We start from the raw sequence: 24,786 nt of genomic DNA, 5'->3' as shown, positions 1-24,786 counted from the left end.
CAGGACGGCGAGGGACGCATCCGTGCTATTGGGGCTGAAGGAAGCCCCGGGTAAGTAAATAAAATCTTTAGGTTAGCTCATCTCTGAGTCTCTTTAAAGCAAACCTGCGGAGGATCTGGCTGCACTTGTTGAAGGACACTGGAAGTAAGAGGGATATGGAGGCTGCCATATTTAATTCCTTTCAAACATTACCAGTTGCCTAGAAGTCCTGCTTAGCTCCATGGCTGCAGAAGTGTCTGAATCACACATCTGAAACAAGCATGCAGCTAATCCAGTCAGACTTGAGTCAGAAACATCTGATCTGCATGCTTGTTCAGGGAGATCAGCAGAACTGTCAGGCAATTGGCAAGACTACCTGAAGTACAAAAACACAGAACCAATCATGGCAAGCTCTGACTTAATGCAGCAAGGTCAGAAGGGGGTCACAGGCTGAAATACTTACCTGTTCAGACATAATCTAATCACAGGTGACGCTCCACCCACTTCCTCGGAGGTGCAGTCGCCATCATGTTTCCCAAGTCTGACAAACCTCTTCGTAGACCTTCGCCTGTATTGCCACAGACCGCTCCCAGCCTGGTACATGGGTGGGCTTGGCAATAGTCATACTTTTCATGGGGAGATGACAAGGATACTTCTTGTGAGGAGACAAGCAGGTCTCCCCAATAAAAGTATACTTAGGACACAAGTATAGGCATATTACCAGTTGTATTGTAACAAGTAATGCAAGGGAACTCCATAAGTATGTCTATATTCCCTTACTATAAAAAGTATCTCCATTGCTCATCCTGCAACCAGTATAGCCAGATCTTCCCCATAAGTACTGCCTGATCCTTCCCATACCCCAAGTATTTCCTTGCAGCAAGTCTTCACTGGGAAAGTGACTGGATTAGGGGCCTGTAGGCAGGGCCGGTTTAAGCAACAATGGGGCCCCAGGGCAAAATAAACCTGGGGGGCCCCCCAAAAGATACCCCGGGAAAAAAAAAATCGGCATTAAGGGACCTTTTTTGCAGCTGGTATAGTCAGGGTGTGAAGCCCCAATCAGTCAGAGCTCCACATTCTGGCTATTCCAGCCTGCATGGGGGACAGGGACAAGGGGTTAAAAAGTTTCAGGAGTGGGGACCCCACTAAAAAAAAAAAAAAATCCCCACACTCTAAACATAAAAAAAAAAATATAATTGGGAACATAGGAAAAAATGCCAGGGATTTTCACACAGCCTTATTGCGGCTGTATAGCGATCCCTGGCCAAAGCGCTGCGGCTGGGTATGGACCCCCATGGAAACCCCGTCAGGAAATGTATTGCTCTTTCTTTTGATACATGTAAAATTACACTACCGTTGGGTTTGCTACTAAAAATGACATTTACCGCATTTAGTATACTTTTTTTCCTTCAAAACTTTTAAATCAATTTTCTCAAAAACTATAAGGTCTTTTTGAAAAATAGTTTTTTTCTCTTATTCCCAATTATCTCCTTAATATATCCTGCAAATTTAGGGTTTCTAGCCTTTAAGGTGGATTTGCTATTAACCGTTAAACTCGGCAGGTTTTTAAATGTGTATTTTTTTTCCTTTGAAACTTTAAAATCGATTTTCTCAAAAACTATAAGGTCTTTTTGAAAATTGTTTTTTTCCTCTTGTAGCCACTGGGAGCCCCTACAGGCTCTGGGGCAATTGCCTCCTTAGCCTCTATGGTAGCGCCGGCCCTGCCTGTAGGTTCCAGGACTGAAGTACACCTACCCTTAGCAAAATCTTCATCCTCTTTATTCTTGGTAGTTGTGGTAGTTCCATTTTTGGGTGTATTGGATGTGCTCTGTGGAGAAGACATCTTTATCAGCAGGGGTAATAGGCAGCAATGGGTATAATATATTCTTTCCCTAACCAGTCACAAAACGCCAGGCTGTGGAGAGGCAACTGATCTTACCGGAGCACCAGATGCTGGGAATGTTATTCCTTCTTCTTTCAAAGATTTAATGGTGGCTGAAATCAGACTGAACTGGGGGTCCTTCTGGAATTCTTCAGACCATTCCACCATCATAGCCTTCAGTTTCTCTGAAACCTTCGGATGTGCCTGAAAATTACACAAGAGCAGTCATGTTCACTGATCCATAAAGCGATGTACTTAAAAGAAACCAGAGCTGATGATCATCAAAGGTTTTATACATACCTGGGGTTTCCTTCAGCCCCATCTGCATGGATTACTCCCACGCCGCTGTCCTCAGCCTTCTCCTCCACTGGTATCGGGTCCCGTCACTTCTGTCACTCAGGGCAAGTCTGATGTAAGAGAAGTGCGCTCTTTGCGTATGTCTCCAGCAGCCGACACGTAGAGGGCACACTTCTCTTGCGTAGACTGGTCCGACCGACGGAAGTGACGGGACCAGATACCGGAGGAGGAGAAGGCTGAGGTCGGCGGCGTGGGAGTAATCCATGCAGATGGGGCTGAAGGAAACCCCAGGTATGTATAAAACTTTTGATGATCGTCAGCTCTGGTACACTTTAAATAAAGGTAACTTTCTGCCTCACAAAGTGCATCAAAAAGAAAACTGGATGTCCTGCCTAGAATGATCAGAGGTGCCCAGATCCTATTCACCTTGATGCAAGGCACTCTGTATTGACCTGAGGGAGCGGGCTCGTACCTGTGAAACGTGTTGTCTATTCTGCGTTTTGAATAAATACTTTTTCAATACTACTGGTGTTTTTGTCATCAGAAAAGGTCTTATTTTAACTATTAGAAGTTTATTTATATATTTTTACACTCTGTCGTCTCCATCCTCACTAATATCCTGCCTAGAATGTTTAGATCAAGAGACCTGTCCACTGTGGACTAGTACCACTGTAAGGGGTGTGGCTTCTTTTGCCAGTGGGGCCGGGTATTGGAAGACTAACGAACTTCCAGTCAAATATTGAGCTGAAAGGAAACCTGTGCAGAAATAAGTCTGGCAAGCTGAATGCATGTACAGATGCTGTATAATGGCTGATGAAGAGGATTTGCCATCATCCATTTACTTATGTGTTCATTTTCTAATTTGTGTTTTTAGTCTCAGCATCTCTGTGTTCTAAATTTGCCATTCCTCAGTGTAAGTGATTGTTTTACAAAGCAGATTTTCAAATGAAACAAGAAGAGGATTGGTTGCCACTGGCACCAATGTTTCTCATACCATGACGACCTGGGCATCTCTATGCGCTTCGAGTCCTATGTTAGAAAAGCGCTTTACAAATGTTATTGTATTGTATTGCATTTCTCACAGAAAAAGTGAAAAACAGGAAACAGACTGGAAACAGGGAATTTGGTTGCCACCATAGACACCAATACAAATTACAGCTATGGGGAAAATATGGATGCCGGCCTAAAGCCATAATTTGAATGAGCGCCTACGGCAGAGCCCAAACTTCTGTGGCGGACAATATTTTTCCTTTCTGTGCGGTTGATATCAGCGGTTTCGTGGTGGGGGTTAAGGTTAGACTTCAATTGGGGGTGGGGTCTTAAGGTTAGACATTGCTGAGGGGGATGGATTAGGAATCAAAAGGGGGGTGGTTAGGGTAAGGCATTGGGCAGAGTTGGGGAGGGTCATTAGGGTTAGAGATGCTCAAATCCGAATCCGGGTGAAACCCGGATAGTTGCTATCTGGATTTCACCCAGTAAACCTGTGCGGGGTGGGCAGGGGTTAAGCTTACCTGTCTGACGTCTTCTTCGGTCCGTCCCTCGGCGCCTCCCACGATGTGTTCCACTGGAAGGAAGAAGTGTTTCTAGTCACGTGACCGCCGCGTGGAACGCATCGTGGGAGGCGCCGAGGGACAGACCGAAGAAGACGTCAGACAGGTAAGCTTGACCTCCCCCTGCCCACTCCGCACAGGTATCTGGGTTAAATCCGGATAGCAACTATCCGGATTCACCCGGTTTCGGATTTGAGCATCCTTATTAGGAGGGGGTTTGTTAGTGTTAGGCAGGGGGGGTCGTGTGGGTTAGGCATTGGTAGGGGGTTTGTTAGTGCATTAGGGTTAGGCATCGGCAAGTGGGGGGGGGGGGCATTAGGGATCGGTAGAGGGAGGGGTCTCTGTAAAAAAAAGGTTAGGTTTAGCAATAGAAACATATAGGCAACATAATTAGCAATCATAGAATATCGGTAATTTTGCAGATATTCTACTAGCGCCCTTTTTATACGTCAGCTCTTCTAGGTTTATTGAAGACCAACGTCCCCTAATCCTGTTTCGCATGACTAGAGATGGTGACAGTTGGCCAATGAGAGTAATTCAGTAAAGCAGGAAGGGGCAGGCCTAATTTATAACAAGTACACTTTAGTGGAGAGGAGCACTTGGCACACAGCTGGTTAAATGGGGGATGCAGCCAGCTCCAAAATATCTGCATCAAGCTTCACCCATGCAGCAGCACCCAATGGTCAGCACACAGTCCGAGCAGGGGGAAGTGCAACAAGCTTTTGGATAGTGCAGAGCACAAACTCAAGCATAAAGTACACAAAGACAGCGCTGTGCACCTTCCTCTTGCATTTTTATTGATTCCGTCTTTCAGCCAACAGCCAGTATAAATGACATTGAAAAAACAGAACAGTCAAACCTGGATCGATGGGGGTGCCTGGGTGAGCGAGGAAGCGGTGACTAAGGGATATATGGACGGCACTACAGCCGTTTCACGCCGTCTGGCGCTTGTTCACGTGCGTGTGTCCAAAAAACGGGGCAGCGCTGAACGGCTTCCTACATCTATCTTCAAGCCGCGCCCCCAGCGCTACCCCATTGGTGTGAGTTACGTGGGAGTGGAGGTCGGGGGTGAGGAGGCGGAGACTCTCCGCTCTACGGAGAGAATTAAGCATACAGCTTGATCATCGTGCTGGGCTGTGCTATGCAGCCAATAGAAAGGTGACATGTGTAAACACCACATTTACGTGATACGCATATAATATATGAACAGACAACATTATTAAATAAACATCACTCATCTCTGTGCATAACATTGAAGCAAAATTAAGTGCATAAAATCAAAAGTGCTCAGTGCATTATTAGAGGCATACATGAACGCCAGCATGATGGCTTAACTTTCTTTGGAATCCTGAAACTTGGCATATTAAAAACTCGCCCTTTATTAGTACAAATTTAAAAAAGGGGGGGTATAAAACATCCCATCCGACCCACCCCAAAGAGGGTCCCACTAAAAAAGATCAGGGGGTAAAATTGCGTAGACAGAGACCTAACAGGGCGTATTCACATACAGGAACACCCCCATACCTCTATTTGGTCAAATTCCATCTACAAGAAGCAGAGATGTATATCGGACTGCCCACCCCACATCGAAACAACCCAGAGGTATCCCACTTCTATATTCAAAAATGGGGACAGGTCGTTTCTTCAATGGAAATGCTCGGAGAGCCAGGATCCTGAACCCCCAAGCTGGGAAAACTACAGGTCAGAAACGAGTGTCTACTTGAAAGTAGAGAGGTGAGAACAAAGATGAAAGGGATCTGAATGGAAGAGAACATTTGTGGGGTTCAGAACCCACCACCAGAAACCGTCCCAAATTCAGGGCCACATGCCAGATCCGACCCCCCCAGGCCAAGGTCATGCACCCAAACATCCCTCCCTCCATATCTCAGCACAGGCGGAGAGAGAGGGTGAAACGAGAAGAGGGAGTCCGACCTCGGACACCAAGTCAAAGGCCGGCTCAAATCTCTGTTGGGCCGCAGACTACATCCGTGCCTGGTCGAGGTAGTGGGGAGCCTGGTCTCTTATTGAGAACCTGGCGGTGCATTCCGCACCTTTCCAACCCCACTCAGAGTCGCGATCTGGCAACTGGTCCATCCTGGATGTGCTTCGCTTGCCAAAGGAGGAGAGTTCCAGAAGAGGGGAATATCCAGAGTAGATCCAAAGAGGCAAAGATGGATTGATAGGACCCATCTACCAAGATTAGAAAGGTTAAACCCAGTTGAAAACACATTACGGACAGGAAGGTGGGGGCCAAACCAAAGAGGGGGGGGGGGGCTCCTCAGGGATCCAAAAAGCAGGATAACTCTAACCTATCATTCAGGCCTAGTGGCCCCAGGGCCTCTGCACGCAAAATGACTCGCGATTCCCGTCTGGTCAATTCTCGGTCGCGGTCACCTCCCCTACATGAAGGGGCAACGTGCAGAAGGCCTGCAAATCTCAAGCATCTGGCCTTACCCCCATGGGCCTTCCTTACATGTTCAATCAACCTCGGGCTTCCCTTGCCCGACTTGACTGACTTGAAATGCTCCCCTATTCTTTCCTTTAGGGGGCGAGTAGTTTTACCTACATAATAGAAGAGACAGGGGCAAAAGATCACATACGAGACAAACTTGGTTTGACATGTAATGAAGGCTCTCACCTCCCACTGCAGACCACCCAACCGATAGTTTGTACCCTCCCACATATTCTTACAAAAGCTGCAGTTGCCGCACTTGTGATTCCCCCTAGGACGCCTACTGGAGAGCCAGTTTTGGACAGGGGGTGAGCGATATTCGCTCCTGGTCAGAGTGTCCCCCAAAGTCGTTTTTCGGGCTCTCCTATACGCCACTCTAGGGGGATCTGGGAACACCTTTTGGAGGGTAGGGTCTCTCACTATTATTCCCCAGTTCTTCTTGATGATTTGTGTCAACTTTTTGGACATCGGGGTATAATCAAAAGTAAAGGTGAAACCTTCCCTCTTTTGATTCTTGGAACCTCTGGTGAGGAGGGAACTCCTATCTGCTTTTCTTGCTCTATCTTGGGCTGCCTCAAGGGAGTGTCTATCATACCTTCTTGCCTCTAAACGTTCAGTCAGCTCCTGTGCCTGTTGTTCAAAGGTATCTAGACTTGAATTATTCCGTCTTAATCGCAGGTACTGGCCGTATGGCAGGGAGGTTGTGACATGTTTGGGGTGGAAGCTGTTCCTATGCAGCAGGGAGTTCACGGCTGTGGTCTTCCTGAAGCCCTCACATATCAATTTTGTGCCTTCTGGCTTTATCTTGAGGTCTAAAAAACTGATAGAGACCTCATTTATTTCTGATGTAAAGCGCATATTCACCCGATTATCGTTAAGATAGTCCATGAAGGCCTCAAAAGTTCCTGTACTTCCCTGCCATACCACCAGCACATCGTCCACATATCGGGCCCATTTCTTGATGTTGCCCCTAAAGGGGTTATTGGGGCCCCACACATAATCCTCCTCCCACGCTCCCAGAAAGAGACCAGCATAGGTACATGCCACAGAGGTCCCCATGGCCGTCCCGGACGTCTGGTGGTACCACCTTCCATCAAACAAGAAGGCATTGTGTGTTAAGATAAACCTCAAACAATCACAAAGAAAGTCTTTATACCCTTCATCCTTATTCGTCCTGTCCAGGAACCTCCGAACCGCCCCCAGTCCCCCCTCGTGGGGTATCCTGCTGTACAGGCTCTCCACGTCAATAGTGGCCAGCCTGCAATCAGGTTCCCATGTAATATTTTCGACCATATTGATCGTATCAAGTGTATCGGCCAAATAGGCCGGGACCCCCACGAGTAAGGGACGTAGCAGATGATCAAGGAACCTGGACAGGCGCTCCGTCAGAGAGCCACACCCCGAGACAATGGGTCTCCCTGGGGGGCTCACCGCGGACTTGTGCAATTTTGGAAGGTGATACCACACAGGGTGCCGGGGGGACACGGGGAGTAGGTCAACTGCCAACCTCTGTGACATGTACCCATTTTCAACTCCTCGCCTTAACAAAGTGCGAAGAATTGACTGGTACCTGTATGTCGGGTTGCCTCCCAACTTTTGATAGAACTCGGTGTTATTCAATTGCCTGTAGGCCTCCTTGGTATAAAACTCGCTCGACATGATCACCACATTCCCCCCTTTGTCCGCCTGCTTGATCACCAGGTCGCGATGCCGGTTGAACCATCTGATGGCAGTTTTGTCGGCTTTGGACAAATTATCCGGAACTCGATTGTAGCATACTGCCTTCATGTCTGTGGCGACCTGGTGAAGAAACTGGTCAATTGGAGAACCGGGGGGAATGGGTATGGGTCGAGTCGACCTACAGGCTCGAAAGACCCCAGGATCACCCAGGGGTAGGGTCTGTGGGGATGCGTGGACCTCCTCCATGTTACAGGAACCTCCCTCCTCCCACAGCTCCTCCAGCATCCGGAGTGCCTCCATTTCGGCGACATCCCAATTCACTCTAGGACTGAAGCCCAGGGTAGAAGAGGGAACCACAGCCGAGGTTGGGCCTCCATCACTCTGTCCTTGGAGCCCCTCCTCCCCCTCCCCACCCCGATACAGCTGATTTATCATCATTTTTCTGGTGGTCTTGTAGAGATCAATAAAGAAATCTACATAGTCAAATTCCTGTGTAGGTGAGAACCCCAACCCTTTCTTCAGCAGTGAGAAACAATGGTCGGGGATTGTCTGGTTGGTCAGGTTGACCACCTGGAGTTCTCCCTCAGGTTGCATTTCAATAGACTTCAATTGGGGGTGGGGTCTTAAGGTTAGACATTGCTGAGGGGGATGGATTAGGAATCAAAAGGGGGGTGGTTAGGGTAAGGCATTGGGCAGAGTTGGGGAGGGTCATTAGGGTTAGAGATGCTCAAATCCGAATCCGGGTGAAACCCGGATAGTTGCTATCTGGATTTCACCCAGTAAACCTGTGCGGGGTGGGCAGGGGTTAAGCTTACCTGTCTGACGTCTTCTTCGGTCTGTCCCTCGGCGCCTCCCACGATGTGTTCCACTGGAAGGAAGAAGTGTTTCTAGTCACGTGACCGCCGCGTGGAACGCATCGTGGGAGGCGCCGAGGGACGGACCGAAGAAGACGTCAGACAGGTAAGCTTGACCTCCCCCTGCCCACTCCGCACAGGTATCTGGGTTAAATCCGGATAGCAACTATCCGGATTCACCCGGTTTCGGATTTGAGCATCCTTATTAGGAGGGGGTTTGTTAGTGTTAGGCAGGGGGGGTCGTGTGGGTTAGGCATTGGTAGGGGGTTTGTTAGTGCATTAGGGTTAGGCATCGGCAAGTGGGGGGGGGGCATTAGGGATCGGTAGAGGGAGGGGTCTCTGTAAAAAAAATGTTAGGTTTAGCAATAGAAACATATAGGCAACATAATTAGCAATCATAGAATATCGGTAATTTTGCAGATATTCTACTAGCGCCCTTTTTATACGTCAGCTCTTCTAGGTTTATTGAAGACCAACGTCCCCTAATCCTGTTTCGCATGACTAGAGATGGTGACAGTTGGCCAATGAGAGTAATTCAGTAAAGCAGGAAGGGGCAGGCCTAATTTATAACAAGCATGAGTCTCACTCTGTACGCATAAGAAAAGAGGCTATTTCAGAGCAAGGAAATGAACCTTGATGTGAAATATAAAGCAGTCATAATAAAGAAACCTGTATAATGTTTTCGTTTTACTTCACAAGATTTGGACACAGGTTCACTTTCGGAGAAAGTTTTATTATGTGGAGAAAGTAGCATGGAAATGAAGGTAATGCATGCATCAATAAGGTCATAGGAGATCTCAGCATACCTTATTTATAACTCCTCGCACCTCACCGGAGAAGTCTCTGGAGCAGATCTCTAGATGAAAGGCTTTTCCGCAGTTGGACACGCAGGCCCCTAATAGCTGGGAACACACAGGAAATGGTGTTAGGATGGTGCACACTTCCTGGTTACGGGATGCTAAGTAGCTGACAATCGATAAGAGGATGATTATACTTACTGTGAGTGCCTGCAGAGCCACGTGCGGGACTTTGTGGTTCACTCTCTTCATTATGGCCTTCAGGCCGTCTTTTGTTCTGAAATTTAAAAAGGATAATGAAAGTGCGACTTAAGTAAATAAGGCCCTGCTTATTAACCACCCTGACGGTAGTATTACTTCCAGATTTTAGAGTCTAAAAGCACCAAAAAAAAAGAAAAAAGATAGCCCAGCACATTACTTACCTCCCCTGGATCCAGTGCTGCAATTCTCCCTCCTTCTACCGGGGGGTGCTGTATCTGTATGAGATCGCCGGCGACAGAGGGAAATCTCACCACAGGGATCCAGGGACTCAGAGGACCAGAAGAAGAATGGCTTCCGGCATGTGGATCCTGGGGAGGTGAGTTACAAAGCCCGCTATGCTCTGCATTCACCTCTTGGTGGCTATCAGTCTGGCTCGGTGTTACCGCTCTGACCTGTGGATAACTGGCCCCAGTCTGGCTCGGGGTTACCGCTAAGGAGGTTAAATAAAGCCCGGCACACACGTATGAGGTGTCAGAGTTGGGGGCTGACTTTTGTACAGACGCTTTATTAGCCTAAAGGCTTCAGAGGTCAGAACCTCTTTAGGGTCTTCAATGCTGTCCTGTAATCCCATTGGTTACAATATCCCGTAAGGAGACTATACAGTAGACGATGGCCACCAGATCAACAATCAGATAGATCCCTCTCTGATCAAATATTAACAGGGAGGGATCTATAACGTGCCCACACACTGCAGACAGATTTCCCCTAGATTTCAGCATGAAATCTATTAGAAATATTCTTAGCACAGCCGTCTCCACCTCAAGACACTGACGCCTGTAGTGACGTCAGTAAGTGCGGAGGTCTCACGTGGCATGGTACAGGCACTCGCAGTAAGGACCTCAACAAGATGCCGGACACAAGAGGAGGCGAGGAGTCACACCCGCTTGACAAGGTGAGCCTGAAACACTCACCACAGCCCAGGGGGTAAGCAACCACTTGGGAGAGACTGGCTGGAGGTCCGTCGGCCATCAAGAAATCAAATGGCGTTAATACCGCACACCCCTGATCAACCAATGTTTTCCAGCATCAATCATTTTGACCGAAACCAACTATCGGACAGCCACGTCACGGCATCGATCTCTGTCAGATACGATCATTATGCTTAAAGGATACCCGAGGAGACGTGTGACATGATGAGACAGACGTGTATGTACAGTGCCAAGCACACAAATAACTAGGCTGTGTTCCTTTTTTTCTCTGCCTGAAAGAGTTAAACATCAGGTATGTAAGTGGCATGTCTGAGTCAGGACTGGGTCAGACTACAGTGTGACCCTCACTGATAAGAAATAACAACTATAAAACAGTTTTCTAGCAGAAAATGGCTTATGAGAGCAGGAAAGAGATAAAAAGTGTCAATAGTTCATAGATTTTAGCTCTGGCATACTTCAATGAATGGGTCATTGAGCAAAAACAATACAAATGTAAAAAGTATATTTAAATATAAAATAAAACTGTGTAATGTGTTAAAAAGTCATTTTTAGGAGAAGGATAGATGCAATTGTTTATTTTATTAGTTTATTTTCACCCTGAGTGTCCTTTAAAGAAAATCTGTAAGTATTCTGGGGGATACTTACCTCGGGAGAGGAAAACCTCTGGATCCTAATGAAGCTTCCCCCATCCCGGCGATCCATCGCTGGAAGGAACCCCCCCAAACAGCGGGGAGGTAAATATTTACCTACCACCATCCAGCACAGGGGCAGTAGCGGCTTTTGATCGGGTTTAGCTGGAAACAGCCGAGCCAGATTGGGACCGCTCTTACAGTTTCCTTTTAAATTGCCCGGATATCGTTGCTGAAAACTAAGCAATGTATGGGCACCCTTACTTACAATCCAGACAAGAAGAGGGTAAAGCTCCTCAGCGGTAATAAGCAGCAAAAAGAGAAAAAAAAGAAGAAGCTCTTTTTTGTAGAGAAAGAAAACACTGGGATTGCTCACTAGGTTTTATTGCTCTGACCTGATTTTAAGTTGCGTCCTTATCTTTGACAGATGTCGCCCATTAGGGATCAGGACCTGATCCCCTCGGCCGATATTGCTGGGCGGGGCTGCACAGATGTGAGTCAGCTGTGAACAATGGGATCTGTGTCGCTGGGTTAAGTAGATCCACCGGGCAGATCGCGTAGGGGTTGGGGGGGGGGGGGGGGGGGTCACCGGCTGTGGTACACATGCCTGATTATCAGCTAAGACAGTTATTATCAGCCGCCTCAGCTGACTTAAAGGACAACTGAAGCGAGATGTATATGGAGGCTGCCGTATTTATTTCCTTTCAAACAATACCAGTTGCACGGCAGTAGTAGTAGTGACTGAATCACACCTGAAACAAGCATGCAGATAATCTTGTCAGAAACCCCCGACCTGCTGCATGCTTGTTCAGAGGCCATGGCTAAAAGTATTAGAGGCAGAGGATCAGTAGGGCAGCCAGGCAACTGGTATCGCTTAAAAGGAAATAAATATGGCAGCCTTCATATCCCTCTCAGTTCAGTTGTCCTTTAGGGCTGGTTCAGACGGACGTTCGGAGGCATTGCGTTCGTTTGCGTTGCTGATGCATTCAGGCTTTCAGCAGCGTTCGCGTTGCGTTCGGAAGCGGTCGCGTTTTTTCTTCCCCTAGGGGGACATTACCCGTCATGGTTAACCGCCTCTGGAAGCTACATGTAGCTTCCAGGGGCTCCTTGAACGGAGTAAATCGGGACCCGAATGCCGCGTTCGTGGAAGCGTGCCTAAAAGCTTGGTACAAACTCTCCCATTCACTTGAATGGGAGCGTTTAACGCCAAGCCCCGAACGCTGGCGGTAAACGCTGCACAAACGTCCGTCTGAACCAGCCCTTAAAGAGGAACTCCAGCGAAAATAATGTAATAAAAAAGTGATTAATTTTTACAATAATTATGTATAAATGATTTAGTCAGTGTTTGCCCATTGTAAAATCTTTCCTCTCCCTGATTTACATTCTGACATCACATGGTGACATTTTTACTGCTGGCAGGTGATGTCAGTGGAAGGAGATGCTGCTTTCTTTTTTGGCAGTTGGAAACAGCTGTAAATAGCCGTTTCCCACAATGCAACAAGGCTCCCACAGTGTGATGTCAGAACCACTTCTGACATACTGTGGGAGGGGTTTCACCACAAAATCAGCCATACAGCGCCCCCTGATGATCGGTTTGTGAAAAGGAATAGATTTCTCATGGGAAAGGGGGTATCAGCTACTGATTGGGATGAAGTTCAATTCTTGGTTACGGTTTCTCTTTAAAAACGGACACATCTGAGGAAATAAAAAAAACGAGATCTACTTACCTGGGGCTTCCTCCAGCCCCTGGCAGTTTTTAACCCCTTCCCAAAATATTCAAAAGTAAAATAAGAAAAAGAAATCTGGAGCTGAGCTTCAAGAACTGACTGCCTTTAGGTAATAAGCGTTTGCAGCGCTAGCCTGGGTCATATCAGACCACAATGGTGATTCATAAAAAGTTAGTGAAATAGTAATGTGGCAACATGAATGCCAGAGCATGTCCTGCAGGAAAACAATGTATAATAACATCAAGATAAACAGGATTTATGACAGGAACTTTGTACAGCAGGTGTATGCAGCAATGATCACGAGTGCCATGCCATTAACCTTTAAAATGTATAGATAGTTTGTGGGATTATTTTGTCTCGGCTCCCCTCCCCCAATGCAGAGAGAAAATACAGCAAATCAATACAGATGTACATTCTACTCTATGTGGCCTTAAAATGTGAAAATCACATCCGCATGATGTCAGCAAAGTTGCTCTGTTAAATGTGCAATTCCTTCTCCTCTACCTCCCTATCCCCCCCCTTCCCCAATGTGAGATACGGTGTATTTCAACTATATTATTTACAAAAGAGGGGATACCCCTACAAATTAAGAAATAGACCAACTTAAAATTAATATAAAAAAAAAACTTAAACACCAGGGATACTATAATTTTCAAAATGTCCAAGACACCTCAGTAATTAATATTAGTGTTAATTTAGGTCCCACTATCGCAAAAAAAAAAAAAAATTACAATACATTTTTTGCCAAATCTGACAGGTTTTGGACTGAATTATCTGCTCATGGAGGATTCTCTGGGTTTTCTTAAAGGGGAACTGAAGAGTGAGGTATATGGAGGCTGCCATGTTTATTTCCTTTTAAGCAATACCAGTTGCCTGGCAGCCCTGCTGGTCCTCTGCCTCTAATACTATTAGCCATAGCCCCTGAACAAGCATGCAGCAGATCAGGTGTTTCAGACTTTAAAGTCAGATCTGACAAGACTAGCTGCATGCTTGTTTCTGGTGTTATTCAGATACTACTGCAGAGAAATAGACCAGCAGGGCTGCCAGGCAACTGGTATTGATTAAAAGGAAATAAACATGGCAGCCTCCGTATACCTCTTACTACAGTTCCCCTTTACATTTTCAAAAGCATTTCCTGAAACGGCAGTTAAGAAGTCCAAATGCCATAATACTGTGTAGTGAGTAGGAAGGCTGGCTGGGATCTTTGTATAGATCCTTTTCAGGGAACGCTTTTGAAAGGAATAAAGAAAATACTGAGAATTCCCCATGAGGAGTTGGACTTGTCCAAGACTGATGAGATCTATTAGATTTTAATGCTTACTGGAAGTGACAGCAACGTAGGAGAAAAGTAATTTATAGCGCATTTTACTCTGGAAAATATGCACTTCTTATATGTGTGTATTTTACATTGAAAAAATGTTCATGATAGCGTTCTCTTAAATTATTTTCCATATATAAAATAATAATTGAATAATAATTGATATATAAAATAATAATAATAATAATAAATATACCATAAATGAATTGCAACAAAAATGTGTATAAATAATGTATTTTAAATATTGGTTAAAATATTAAAAACATATATGTTAATTTAATATTTACACAGGCGTTTTGAATACAATTTGCATTCAATTTGCATACAAGGTAAAATGATTAGTATGGGATTGACCTAATCAGAGTAGTAAGACCACACATTTGTCTACACAAGCCTGAATAATCATACAATTTAAAGCAAGAATACAGTTGTGAGATCTTACCCATTAGGAGTGTTGACTATTTTATCACAGATGTCCATAATGAGGCCCCAGTCTTCACTGGTGTTATATTCATTTGTTGCTTTCTCTGAAAAACAATAATAATAATGCGAGTCAAAATCATAAAATAAAAGGATTAAATGTCAATGATGTGCCGTAATGCATCTATCCGCCCTGCCAATCAGCCAACAATACGCAGGGGGCTGAATAGCGTGCATGAAATAGAGGCGTGAGGACAAATGAGCAGGGGTGGATAAAGAAATCGTAATAAATGATAAAGATCGTTTTCAACTAGGTGCAAAGTGAAGCCAAAAACCTGTAACAGACAAAGGTGCCCCTGGGGGTAGTTACCTCAGGAGGGGGAAGACTCTGGATCCTATCGAGGCTTTCCCTGTCCTCCGCCGTCCCACAGTAGTCTCGCTGAGCCCCTCCGAACCGCAGCCATGTAAATATTTACCTTCCCAGCTCCAGCGAAGTAGTGGTCCCGATCAGGCAGAAAGAGACGATCTCAGTTGGGTCCACTCTACTGCGCAGTGGAGCGGACCTGATTGGGATCGGCTATTCGCCTTAGTCCATTGGGGAGCAGCTACTATGCCTGGCTGGAGCCGGGGAAGGTAAATATTGCAGGCGGTACTGCACCTGCGCCACAGCTTGACAAATTGTCAGCTTTGGAGGGGCCCAGTGAGACCACCGTGGGACGGAGGAAGCCTCGATAGGATCCAGAGGTTTCCCCCTCCTGAAGTAAGCACCCCCCAGAGGCACTTTTTTTTAGTAACAGAGTCTCTTTAAAAACAGTTTCATTATTCGAAAATACAGCTTAACCTAACCCTGCTTTACACAGAACCCTCCCCTGGTGGTGCCTAACCCTAAAATCCCTCCCCCGGTAGTGCCTAACCCTTTCACACCGGGGTGGTGTGGTGTTTTTACCGCAACCCACCGCCAGGCAATGAAAGTTTATGGAGACTTTCATACTGCCATGTTACGGCACGACGGAAGCGACGTTTCTGCTGCATCTCCGATGCAGGACAAGAACTACATTGCTGCATCGATCTGCGTCAAGTTAGTCCATAGTGACGCTGGGATTTAAAAAAAATGACTGACGCAACATCGCAGCGTGCATCCATGGAAGTGTATTTTAACAATACGCTTCTGTGTACTGCCATATACCCGAAGCAGGAAGTGACTGCAAACCCGCAGCACTTCCTGCTTGGCCCAATTCCACATGGGAAATACCATGTAGTAACGCGGTATTCCTCGAAAGCCTGTTTTTGGCGGTGTGGCACAGCTACCGCACCGCCAGATTGCATTGTGAAACCATCATACGACTCCCCCCTGGTGGTGCCTAACCCTAAGACACCTCACCTCGGTGGTGCGTAACCCTAAGACACCACTGGTGGTGGCACCCCGCCTCGGTGGCACCTAACAATAGGCATCACTCAATAGACGGTAATGTTACATTGCGGTCATAGGACACTGAGGAGGTAACTTGGCCGCCCGATACGCTAGTGGTAGCCAATCGACAATAGTTCTTAAACGCTTGTTATGTAATACTAGCTGATCTGCTAATGTTTTAAAGTGATAGTAACTGATTTGCTATCATTAACCAAACAGATAGAAGTTGAGGTAATAGATCAGGTACTTTGAGCAAAAAAGGGAAATTTGGGTGCTACCATCAGTCCTGCTGACAGTAAAGTAACCTGAGACCATGCATGTGTGGGGCTGCTCCTCATCCTAGGGAATGGGCTCACTCGCAATTCATGTGTGGGGCTGCTCCTCATCCTAGGGAATGGGCTCACTCGCAATTCATGTGTGGGGCTGCTCCTCATCCTAGGGAATGGGCTCACTCGCAATTCTGCCTAAGAACACAGCCTCAAATAAAGAATGGTACCAAATCGTCCTCCTACAGCAACGTCATACAACTATCAAAGAACAGTCTGGTGAAGAACAATGCCTTTTCCAGCATGATGGGGCCATAAGGGCAACTTGATAACTGAGTGGAACGGGGAAACCAGTGGCATAACTAATTTATGGGGCGCCCCAGCGAATCTTTAAAGGGACACTTAAGCCAGGAAAAAAAAATGAGTTTTAGTCACCTGGGGCTTCTACCAGCCCCCTGCAGCAGTCCTGTGCCCTCACAGCCACTCACTGCTCCTCTGGTCCCCCGCTGCCAGCTAGTTTTGTTTTTGCCGACAGGCCCATCAGGACTGGCCACGCGTAGCTTTTTTTTCCGCATTCCCGACTGCAATTAGCGCTATCGCGGGCCGCAACGCGTACAAAAATCGGCAAAAACGAAACTAGCTGGCAGCGCGGGACCAGAGGATTAGTGAGTGGCTGCGATGGCACAGGACTGCTGCAGGAGGCTGGTAGAAGCCCCAGGTGAGTAAAACTTTTTTTTTCTGACTTAAGGTTCACTTTAACCACTTAACGACCGCCTAACGCCGATAAGCGTCGGCGGGTCGTTAGTGGTATAGCATGGAAACGGCCGCAGAGGCTGTCTCCGTGAACAGCTGGAGAGCCGCTGATCGCGGCTCGCCGGCGAAATGTAAACACGGGGAGAAGAAATCCCCGCTGTTTACATCACACGGCGCTGCTGCGCCTCTGATTGGCCGGGGATCGCCGGCATATGATAGGCTAAAGCCTATCCTAGGATGCGCAGGACGGACTTCCATCCTGCGCATTACAGATGAAGAGGCAGACGGAGGTAAAGAGAGGGAGGGCGGAAATGGCTGCGGAGGGGGGCTTTGAGGAGCCCCCCCGCTACTCCGTAATAGCCGGCGGCGATCAGACCCCCCCAGCAGGACATCCCCCTAGTGGGGAAAAAAAGGGGGGGGGGGAAGTCTGATCGCCCGGCCACATTCCTGATCGATGCTGCGGGCTGTAGAGCCCACGCAGCACCGATCATTAGAAAACCCCCCTGGTCCTTAAGTGGTTAATGAGCTCCCCCTAATGTTCACACTTTCTTCCCTTGGCTCCCCTTGGTGCTCTTCTTGGCATTGGGGCCCATCTCACAAGGGGCATAAAACAAGTGTGACCATCATGATCTTCACACTCATAACTAGTATAGCCACAAAAAAACCTAATGCAGTTTCTATATCTAAAAAAAAAAAAAAAAGGGGGGGGGGGGGAACAGGACACAGAGGCATGTTCCCATGTGAAGGACATGACTCTGTGTCCGCTGCTTGCCGCTCTCAGTGCTCCTTGTGCTCCACTAGACCCGCCTGGAGTTTGCAGACAAGTAGATGTTGGCAATCTAACGGGGAAGGGGCATCCCTCTGCAGGATAGGAACTCCTGCGTAACGCCCCTTCCTGCCTATCAGAGCCTTCTAACTGGCTCTCCACTAATTGCTCCCTGCCTCTCCCCCGCCCTCTTTAAGTCAATCAGCACTGCTCTCATAGGAGAGCATAGAAACTTCTTCTGCAGCGTTGGGACCCCAGAGGTCACCAAAGTGAAACTAAAGGATTTCAGTACATAGGAGAGGCGGGGGTAGAGGAGGTAATGGACACTACCTGATCCGGCAACACCCCTGATCAGGTAGCATTTTTTTTTTTTTACTTTTAGATCAGGCTGGGTTTTCTAGAATTACAATATAGTATAGTATAATTCCCTGTATTGGAGGAAGGGAAGGTTAGTAGTTGGGGCGCCCCACAGCTTTGGGCTCCACTGCGATCGCAGGGGCTGCACCCCTCTAGTTATGCTCCTGCGAGGAACAAAACATTGAGCTTTTGGGTCCAAGGCCAGAAAACTCTGCAGTGGTTAATGCTCAAGAGGCAGGTTGACAAACGTAAACCCACAAATTCTGACAACTCTAAGCATAGATTATGAAAGAATAGGTTGGCCTCAGTCAGTTGATTGGCGGCATGCCAGGGCGAGTTGCAGAAGTCTTGATAAGGAACTAACACAGCAAATAGACTCTCTGCATAAACTAGATATACAGTTGTGTTCAAAATTATTCAACTGAAATTGAGTGTTTTGGCCAGTTTGACATTGATTTTGATCATTTCAGTCATCTTGTTTACAATTAAATCAAAAAGAGGCACTTGTAAGTCAGACAAATATAACATAATATTTATAATGAAATAACCACAAATGTCTTTTCTGTTCTCACATCATTATCAGTTTTATTCAACCCCCAAGTGACATTCATTCTTAGTACTTAGTACAACATCCTTTTCCAGTTAGAACCGCTTTTAAACGTGAAGCATAGCTTGACACAAGTGTCTTGCAGCGATCTACGGGTATCTTAGCCCATTCTTCATGGGCAAAAGCCTCCAGTTCAGTCACATTCTTAGGCTTGCGCGCTGCAGCTGCTTTCTTTAAGTCCCACCAGAGGTTCTCAATCAGATTTAAGTCTAGTGACTGCGATTGCCACTCCAAAATGTTCCAGTCCTTTAATCTGCAACCATGCTCTACTGGACTTGGAGGTATGCTTGGGATCATTGTCCTGCTGAATGGTCCAACGTCTACCAAGGCACAGGTTTGTGACGGAATGCATCACATTTTCATCCAATATCTCCTGGTACTGAAGAGAATTCATGGTACCTTGCACACGCTGAAGCTTCCCTGTACCTGCAGAAACAAAACAGCCCCAAAGCATGATTGACCCCCCCGCCATGCTTCACAGTACGGAAGGTGTTCTTTTCTTCATAGGCCTTGCTCTTCCTCCTCCAAACATAGCGTTCATCCATGGGCCCAAACAGTTCTAATTTTGTTTCATCAGTCCACAGAACACTATCCCAAAACTTTTGTGGTTTGTCCACATGACTTTTGGCATACTGCAGTAGACTCTTCTTATTCTTTGGAGACAGCAAGGGGGTGTGCCTGGGAGTTCTGGCACGGAGGCCTTCATTACGCAGTATGTGCCTTATTGTCTGAGCTGAAACTTCAGTACCCGCATCTTTTTTCAGTTCCTCAGCAGTCACCTGGGGACTTTTCTCCACTTTGCACTTCAGGTAGCACACAGCAGTCGAAGTCAGCATCTTCTTTCTGCCACGACCAGGTAGCATTTCAACAGTGCCCTTTGCCTTGAATTTGCGAATGATGCTTCTTATGGTGTCTCTTGGTATGTGTAACATCTTTGCAATCTTCTTATAGCCATTGCCCTTCCTGTGAAAATAAATCACCTCTTCTCTTGTCTTCCTGGACCATTCTCTTGACTTCACCATGTTTGTAAACACACCAGTAAATGTCTAGAAGGAGCTGAGTATCACAGTCATTTTAAATCTGCCTAATTGGTGCTTATTATGCTTGATTGCTGCTCGTTAACATCTACAGGTGTTTTCAATACCTGATCGAAAACACTTGAATGAACCTCTGTTTTTAAGAGTGGTAGGCTTTAAGGGGTTGAATAATTGTGTCAATAAAGTTGAAATGAAATCACACAAAAAAAATTTAATACAAAAACAATTGATGTAATTTTAGTTGCATTTGGTTCTTTAAAAAGTCCTTGTAAGATTTCATTCTGAGAACTTTTGGCCATGAAAGTTGATTAAACTTCCTTCAAACACGTACAGAATGTAAGACTGTAACTTGCCGTGACCTGCAACTGACATACCAGGTAAGAGGTCTCCCCTGTCTCTTGTGTACACCCAACCGTGCTGTAACACTTCCTTGTCAACACATAAAAAGCTAAAGCTGCAGTAACTGCAGCTGGCCAGTTTGGTTTAGCTGTAAAGACAGGAGAGCTGTGTTTGCTGTTAGATGGGATCTGCTAATTAAACAGGTCTAATGGCTGTCTGGCCTTCATCCCCCAGCAGATGCAAAGTCCTGGAAAAGCAATGTACACTCATAGCTAGCAACTAGAAGCTGTGTGCACTCACGGTTCAGGTCACACACCCACATCCGTTATACGATTTTTTTCCCCCCCTCGATATGTTAAAGCAATCCCAAGCCGTAGCTCAGGATCAAAATCAGATACTCACCTTAAAGAGGAACTCCAGTGAAAATAATGTAATAAAAAAAAGTGCTTCATTTGTTACAATAATTGTGTATAAGTATAAATGATTTTAAGTCAGCGTTTTCCCATTGTAAAATCTTTCCTCTCCCTGATTTACATTTTGACATTTACCACATGGTGACATTGTTACTGCTGGCAGGTGATGTCACTGGAAGGAGATGCTGCTTGCTTGTTTGGCAGTTGGACCCAGCTGTAAACAGCTGTTATTTCCCACAATGCAATGAGGTTCACAGACAGGAAGCTGTCAGGACCATGGTCCTGACATCCCACTGTGGGAGGGGTTTCACCACAATATCAGTCATACAGAACCCCCTGATGATCCATTTGTGAAAAGGAATAGATTTCTCGTGGGAAAAGGGGTATCAGCTACTGATTGGGATGAAGTTCAATTCTTGGTTACGGTTTCTCTTTAAGAAAGGGAAGCCTCAGGATCCTATTAAGGCTTCCCTCACTACTCAGATGTCCCCATCGCTGAGCGTGGCTGAGGCTCCCCTCCAGATGGGGATCACACTCCTTCCCGTGTTGCAGCGTGGCCGCGCTGTAGACAAGCGAGCACGCTCATGCATGCACAGTAGCACATAGTCCGTGGCTCCACCTTACTGCGCATTCGTGAGCGGGCTTGCGGGGCTTTGGCATGTCCATGCTGAAGAAGAGGAGCTGCGCTCAGTGACAGGGAACATTAGAATACAGAGGGAAGCCTTAATAGGATCCTGATGCTTCCCTCTTTTTATCCAAGTATCTAACTCTGTACACTTTAAAGAGAAACTCCGACCAAGAACTGAACTTTATCCCAATCAGTAGCCGATACCCACTTTTACATGAGAAATCTTTACCTTTTCCCAAACAGACCATCAGGGGGCGCTGTATGGCTGATATTGTGGTGAAACCCCTCCCACAAAGAAATTCTGAATACGTACTCTTGGCAGTTTCCTGTCTGGGAACCTTGCTGCATTGTGGGAAATAGCTGTTTACAGCTGTTTCCAACTGCCAAAACAGCAAGCAGCAGCTACATCACTTGCCAGCAGTAAAAATGTCACCATGTGATAAATGTCAGAATGTAAATCAGGGATTTAAAAGATTTTACAATGGGCAAACACTGACTACATAATTTATACATAATTATTATAAAAATGAAGCACTTTTTTATTACATTATTTTCACTGGAGTTCCTCTTTAAAGGTGCCTATTAGTGGTACAATGTTTAGTGAACGATCATATTTACAATAAGACCATTCAGCCTGAAAGAATATGTTGTGTTTAGTAAATTCCCACCCAGGGCCGGATTTGTAGTTTCCAGTGCCCAACTCCCGCTGTCACCAGCCGCCCAACAACCCCCCAATTCTGTCCAACACCCTGACTAGTGATCACTGGTTTGAATGAGCTCCCCTCTACCCCTCATTCAACAAAGAAGCAGTGCATGCTCTGCCCACTCCCTGTAATTTTGCGCTCCTGCCTGGATGCACAGCAGCCGATAGCATTCTGGGCATGCATACTTCAGAAATGACGCTCCTGTATGAGCAGCACCAATCAAGTACACATACCCATAACACTCCCAGTACACATACCCATAACACTCCCAGCCTCGGCTGCTGTGCACATCCATACAGGAATACGAAATTACAAGGCGCGTGAGTGACCAGAGCATGCACTGCTTCTTTGTCCTCTGTGCTACTGGCTGCAGTCAGAGCCAAAAACAGGTGACAGGGCAGTGCAATGGAGAGAAGCCCATCCAAAACAGAGAACAGGTAACTAGAAGGATCCCAAACTACACATGCTGGAATATATGTAGTGTCAGCTCAGGTGTCCTTTAAATAGTGACAATTTAGCACTAAGGGCAAGACAAGCAAAGACAGATCTTGAAATAAGTCAACAGGAAGTTTTGAAACAAAATTATACTATTTATTGGCTAACCGAAAAGGAAATCAGTAAGTTCTGTTACTAAACCCCTGCACTTCTCACAGCAGCTTACAGGATCATCAGGTGACAACAGATGCTGACTGTCATCACACACCAGGAAGTGAGTGAGATAGGATCTCTTCATATGTAAGTATCTGACTTTTTTTTTTTTTTTTTGCTGCTTTAGTTTTACTTTAAAGAGGAACTCCAGTGAAAATAATGTAATAAAAAAAGTATCTCATTTTTACAATAATTATGTATAAATGATTTAGTCAGTGTTTGTCTATTGTAAAAGCTTTCCTCTCCCTGGTTTACATTCTGACATTTATCACATGGTGACATTGTTACTGCTGGCAGGTGATGTCAGTGAAAGGAGATGCTGCTTTGAGATACAGCTATTTCCCACGATGCAACGAGGTTCACAGACAGAAAACTGCCAGGACCATGGTCCTCCCAGTTTCCTGTGGGAGGGGATTCACCACATTGGCCTCAATTCACTAAGATCATGCTGGAGATAAGGCAAGAGAAAGCGTACCACCAAGCAGTGAGAGAGTTATCTTATCTCTTCATTCCTTAACCACTTGAGGACCTAGGGCTTTCTACCCCTTAAGGACCGGCCACTTTTTTTCCATTCAGACCACTGCAGCTTTCACGGTTTATTGCTCGCTCATACAACCTACCACCTAAATGAATTTTGGCTCCTTTTCTTGTCACTAATAAAGCTTTCTTTTAGTGCTATTTGATTGCTCCTGCGATTTTTACTTTTTATTATATTCAGCAAAAAAGACATGAATTTTGGCAAAAAAATGATTTTTTTAACTTTCTGTGCTGACAGTTTTCAAATAAAGTAAAATTTCTGTATACATGCAGCGCGAAAAATGTGGACAAACATGTTTTTGATACAAAAAAACCCATTCAGTGTATATTTATTGGTTTGGGTAAAAGTTATAGCGTTTACAAACTATGGTGCAAAAAGTGAATTTTCCCATTTTCAAGCATCTCTGACTTTTCTGACCCTCTGTCATGTTTCATGAGGGGCTAGAATTCCAGGATAGTATAAATACCCCCCAAATGACCCCATTTTGGAAAGAAGACATCCCAAAGTATTCACTGAGAGGCATAGTGAGTTCATAGAAGATATTATTTTTTGTCACAAGTAAGCGGAAAATGACACTTTGTGAAAAAAAAAAAAAAAAAAAAAAAAGTTTCCATTTCTTCTAACTTGCGACAAAAAAAAATGAAATCTGCCACGGACTCACCATGCTCCTCTCTGAATACCTTGAAGTGTCTACTTTCCAAAATGGGGTCATTTGTGGGGTGTGTTTACTGTCCTGACATTTTGGGGGGTGCTAAATTGTAAGCACCCCTGTAAAGCCTGAAGGTGCTCATTGGACTTTGGACCCCTTAGCGCAGTTAGGGTGCAAAAAAGTGCCACACATGTGGTATTGCCGTACTCAGGAGAAGTAGTATAATGTGTTTTGGGGTGTATTTTTACACATACCCATGCTGGGTGGGAGAAATATCTCTGTAAATGACAATTTGTTAATTTTTTTTACACACAATTGTCCATTTACAGAGATCTTTCTCCCACTCAGCATGGGTATGTGTAAAAATACACCACAAAACACATTATACTACTTCTCCTGAGTACGGCGATACCACATGTGTGGCACTTTTTTGCACCCTAACTGCGCTAAAGGGCCCAAAGTCCAATGAGTACCTTTAGAATTTCACAGGTCATTTTGAGAAATTTCGTTTCAAGACTACTCCTCACGGTTTAGGGCCCCTAAAATGCCAGGGCAGTATAGGAACCCCACAAATGACCCCATTTTAGAAAGGAGACACCCCAAGGTATTCCGTTAGGAGTATAGTGAGTTCATAGAAGATTTTATTTTTTTGTCAAAAGTTAGCGGAAATTGATTTTAATTGTGTTTTTTCACAAAGTGTCATTTTCCACTAACTTTTGACAAAAAATAAAATCTTCTATGAACTCACCATACTCCTAACGGAATACCTTGGGGTGTCTTCTTTCTAAAATGGGGTCATTTGTGGGGTTCCTATACTGCCCTGGCATTTTAGGGGCCCTAAACCGTGAGGAGTAGTCTTGGAACGAAATTTCTCAAAATGACCTGTGAAATTCTA

General features: G+C 45.7%; 1 protein-coding gene across 1 annotated transcript in view; it reads right to left on the bottom strand.

Moving 5' to 3' along the window:
- STAM2 (signal transducing adaptor molecule 2) overlaps nt 1-24,786 on the bottom strand; it is a 64,957-nt gene that overhangs the window by 21,889 nt on the left and 18,282 nt on the right. Inside the window, exons 2-6 of the mRNA XM_068245788.1 lie at nt 14,798-14,882; nt 9,693-9,768; nt 9,501-9,596; nt 1,919-2,065; nt 1,735-1,807 (exon numbers count right to left, since the gene is read on the bottom strand). Of these exons, the coding sequence (XP_068101889.1) occupies nt 1,735-1,807; nt 1,919-2,065; nt 9,501-9,596; nt 9,693-9,768; nt 14,798-14,882 (477 nt within the window). The remainder of the gene's footprint in view (nt 1-1,734; nt 1,808-1,918; nt 2,066-9,500; nt 9,597-9,692; nt 9,769-14,797; nt 14,883-24,786) is intronic.

The sequence above is a fragment of the Hyperolius riggenbachi genome, chromosome 7 (assembly GCF_040937935.1).
Source record: "Hyperolius riggenbachi isolate aHypRig1 chromosome 7, aHypRig1.pri, whole genome shotgun sequence".
Taxonomy (NCBI): domain Eukaryota; kingdom Metazoa; phylum Chordata; class Amphibia; order Anura; family Hyperoliidae; genus Hyperolius; species Hyperolius riggenbachi.
The sequence above is the reverse complement of the archived record's forward strand: the minus strand, read 5'-3'. Positions and strand labels throughout refer to the sequence as shown.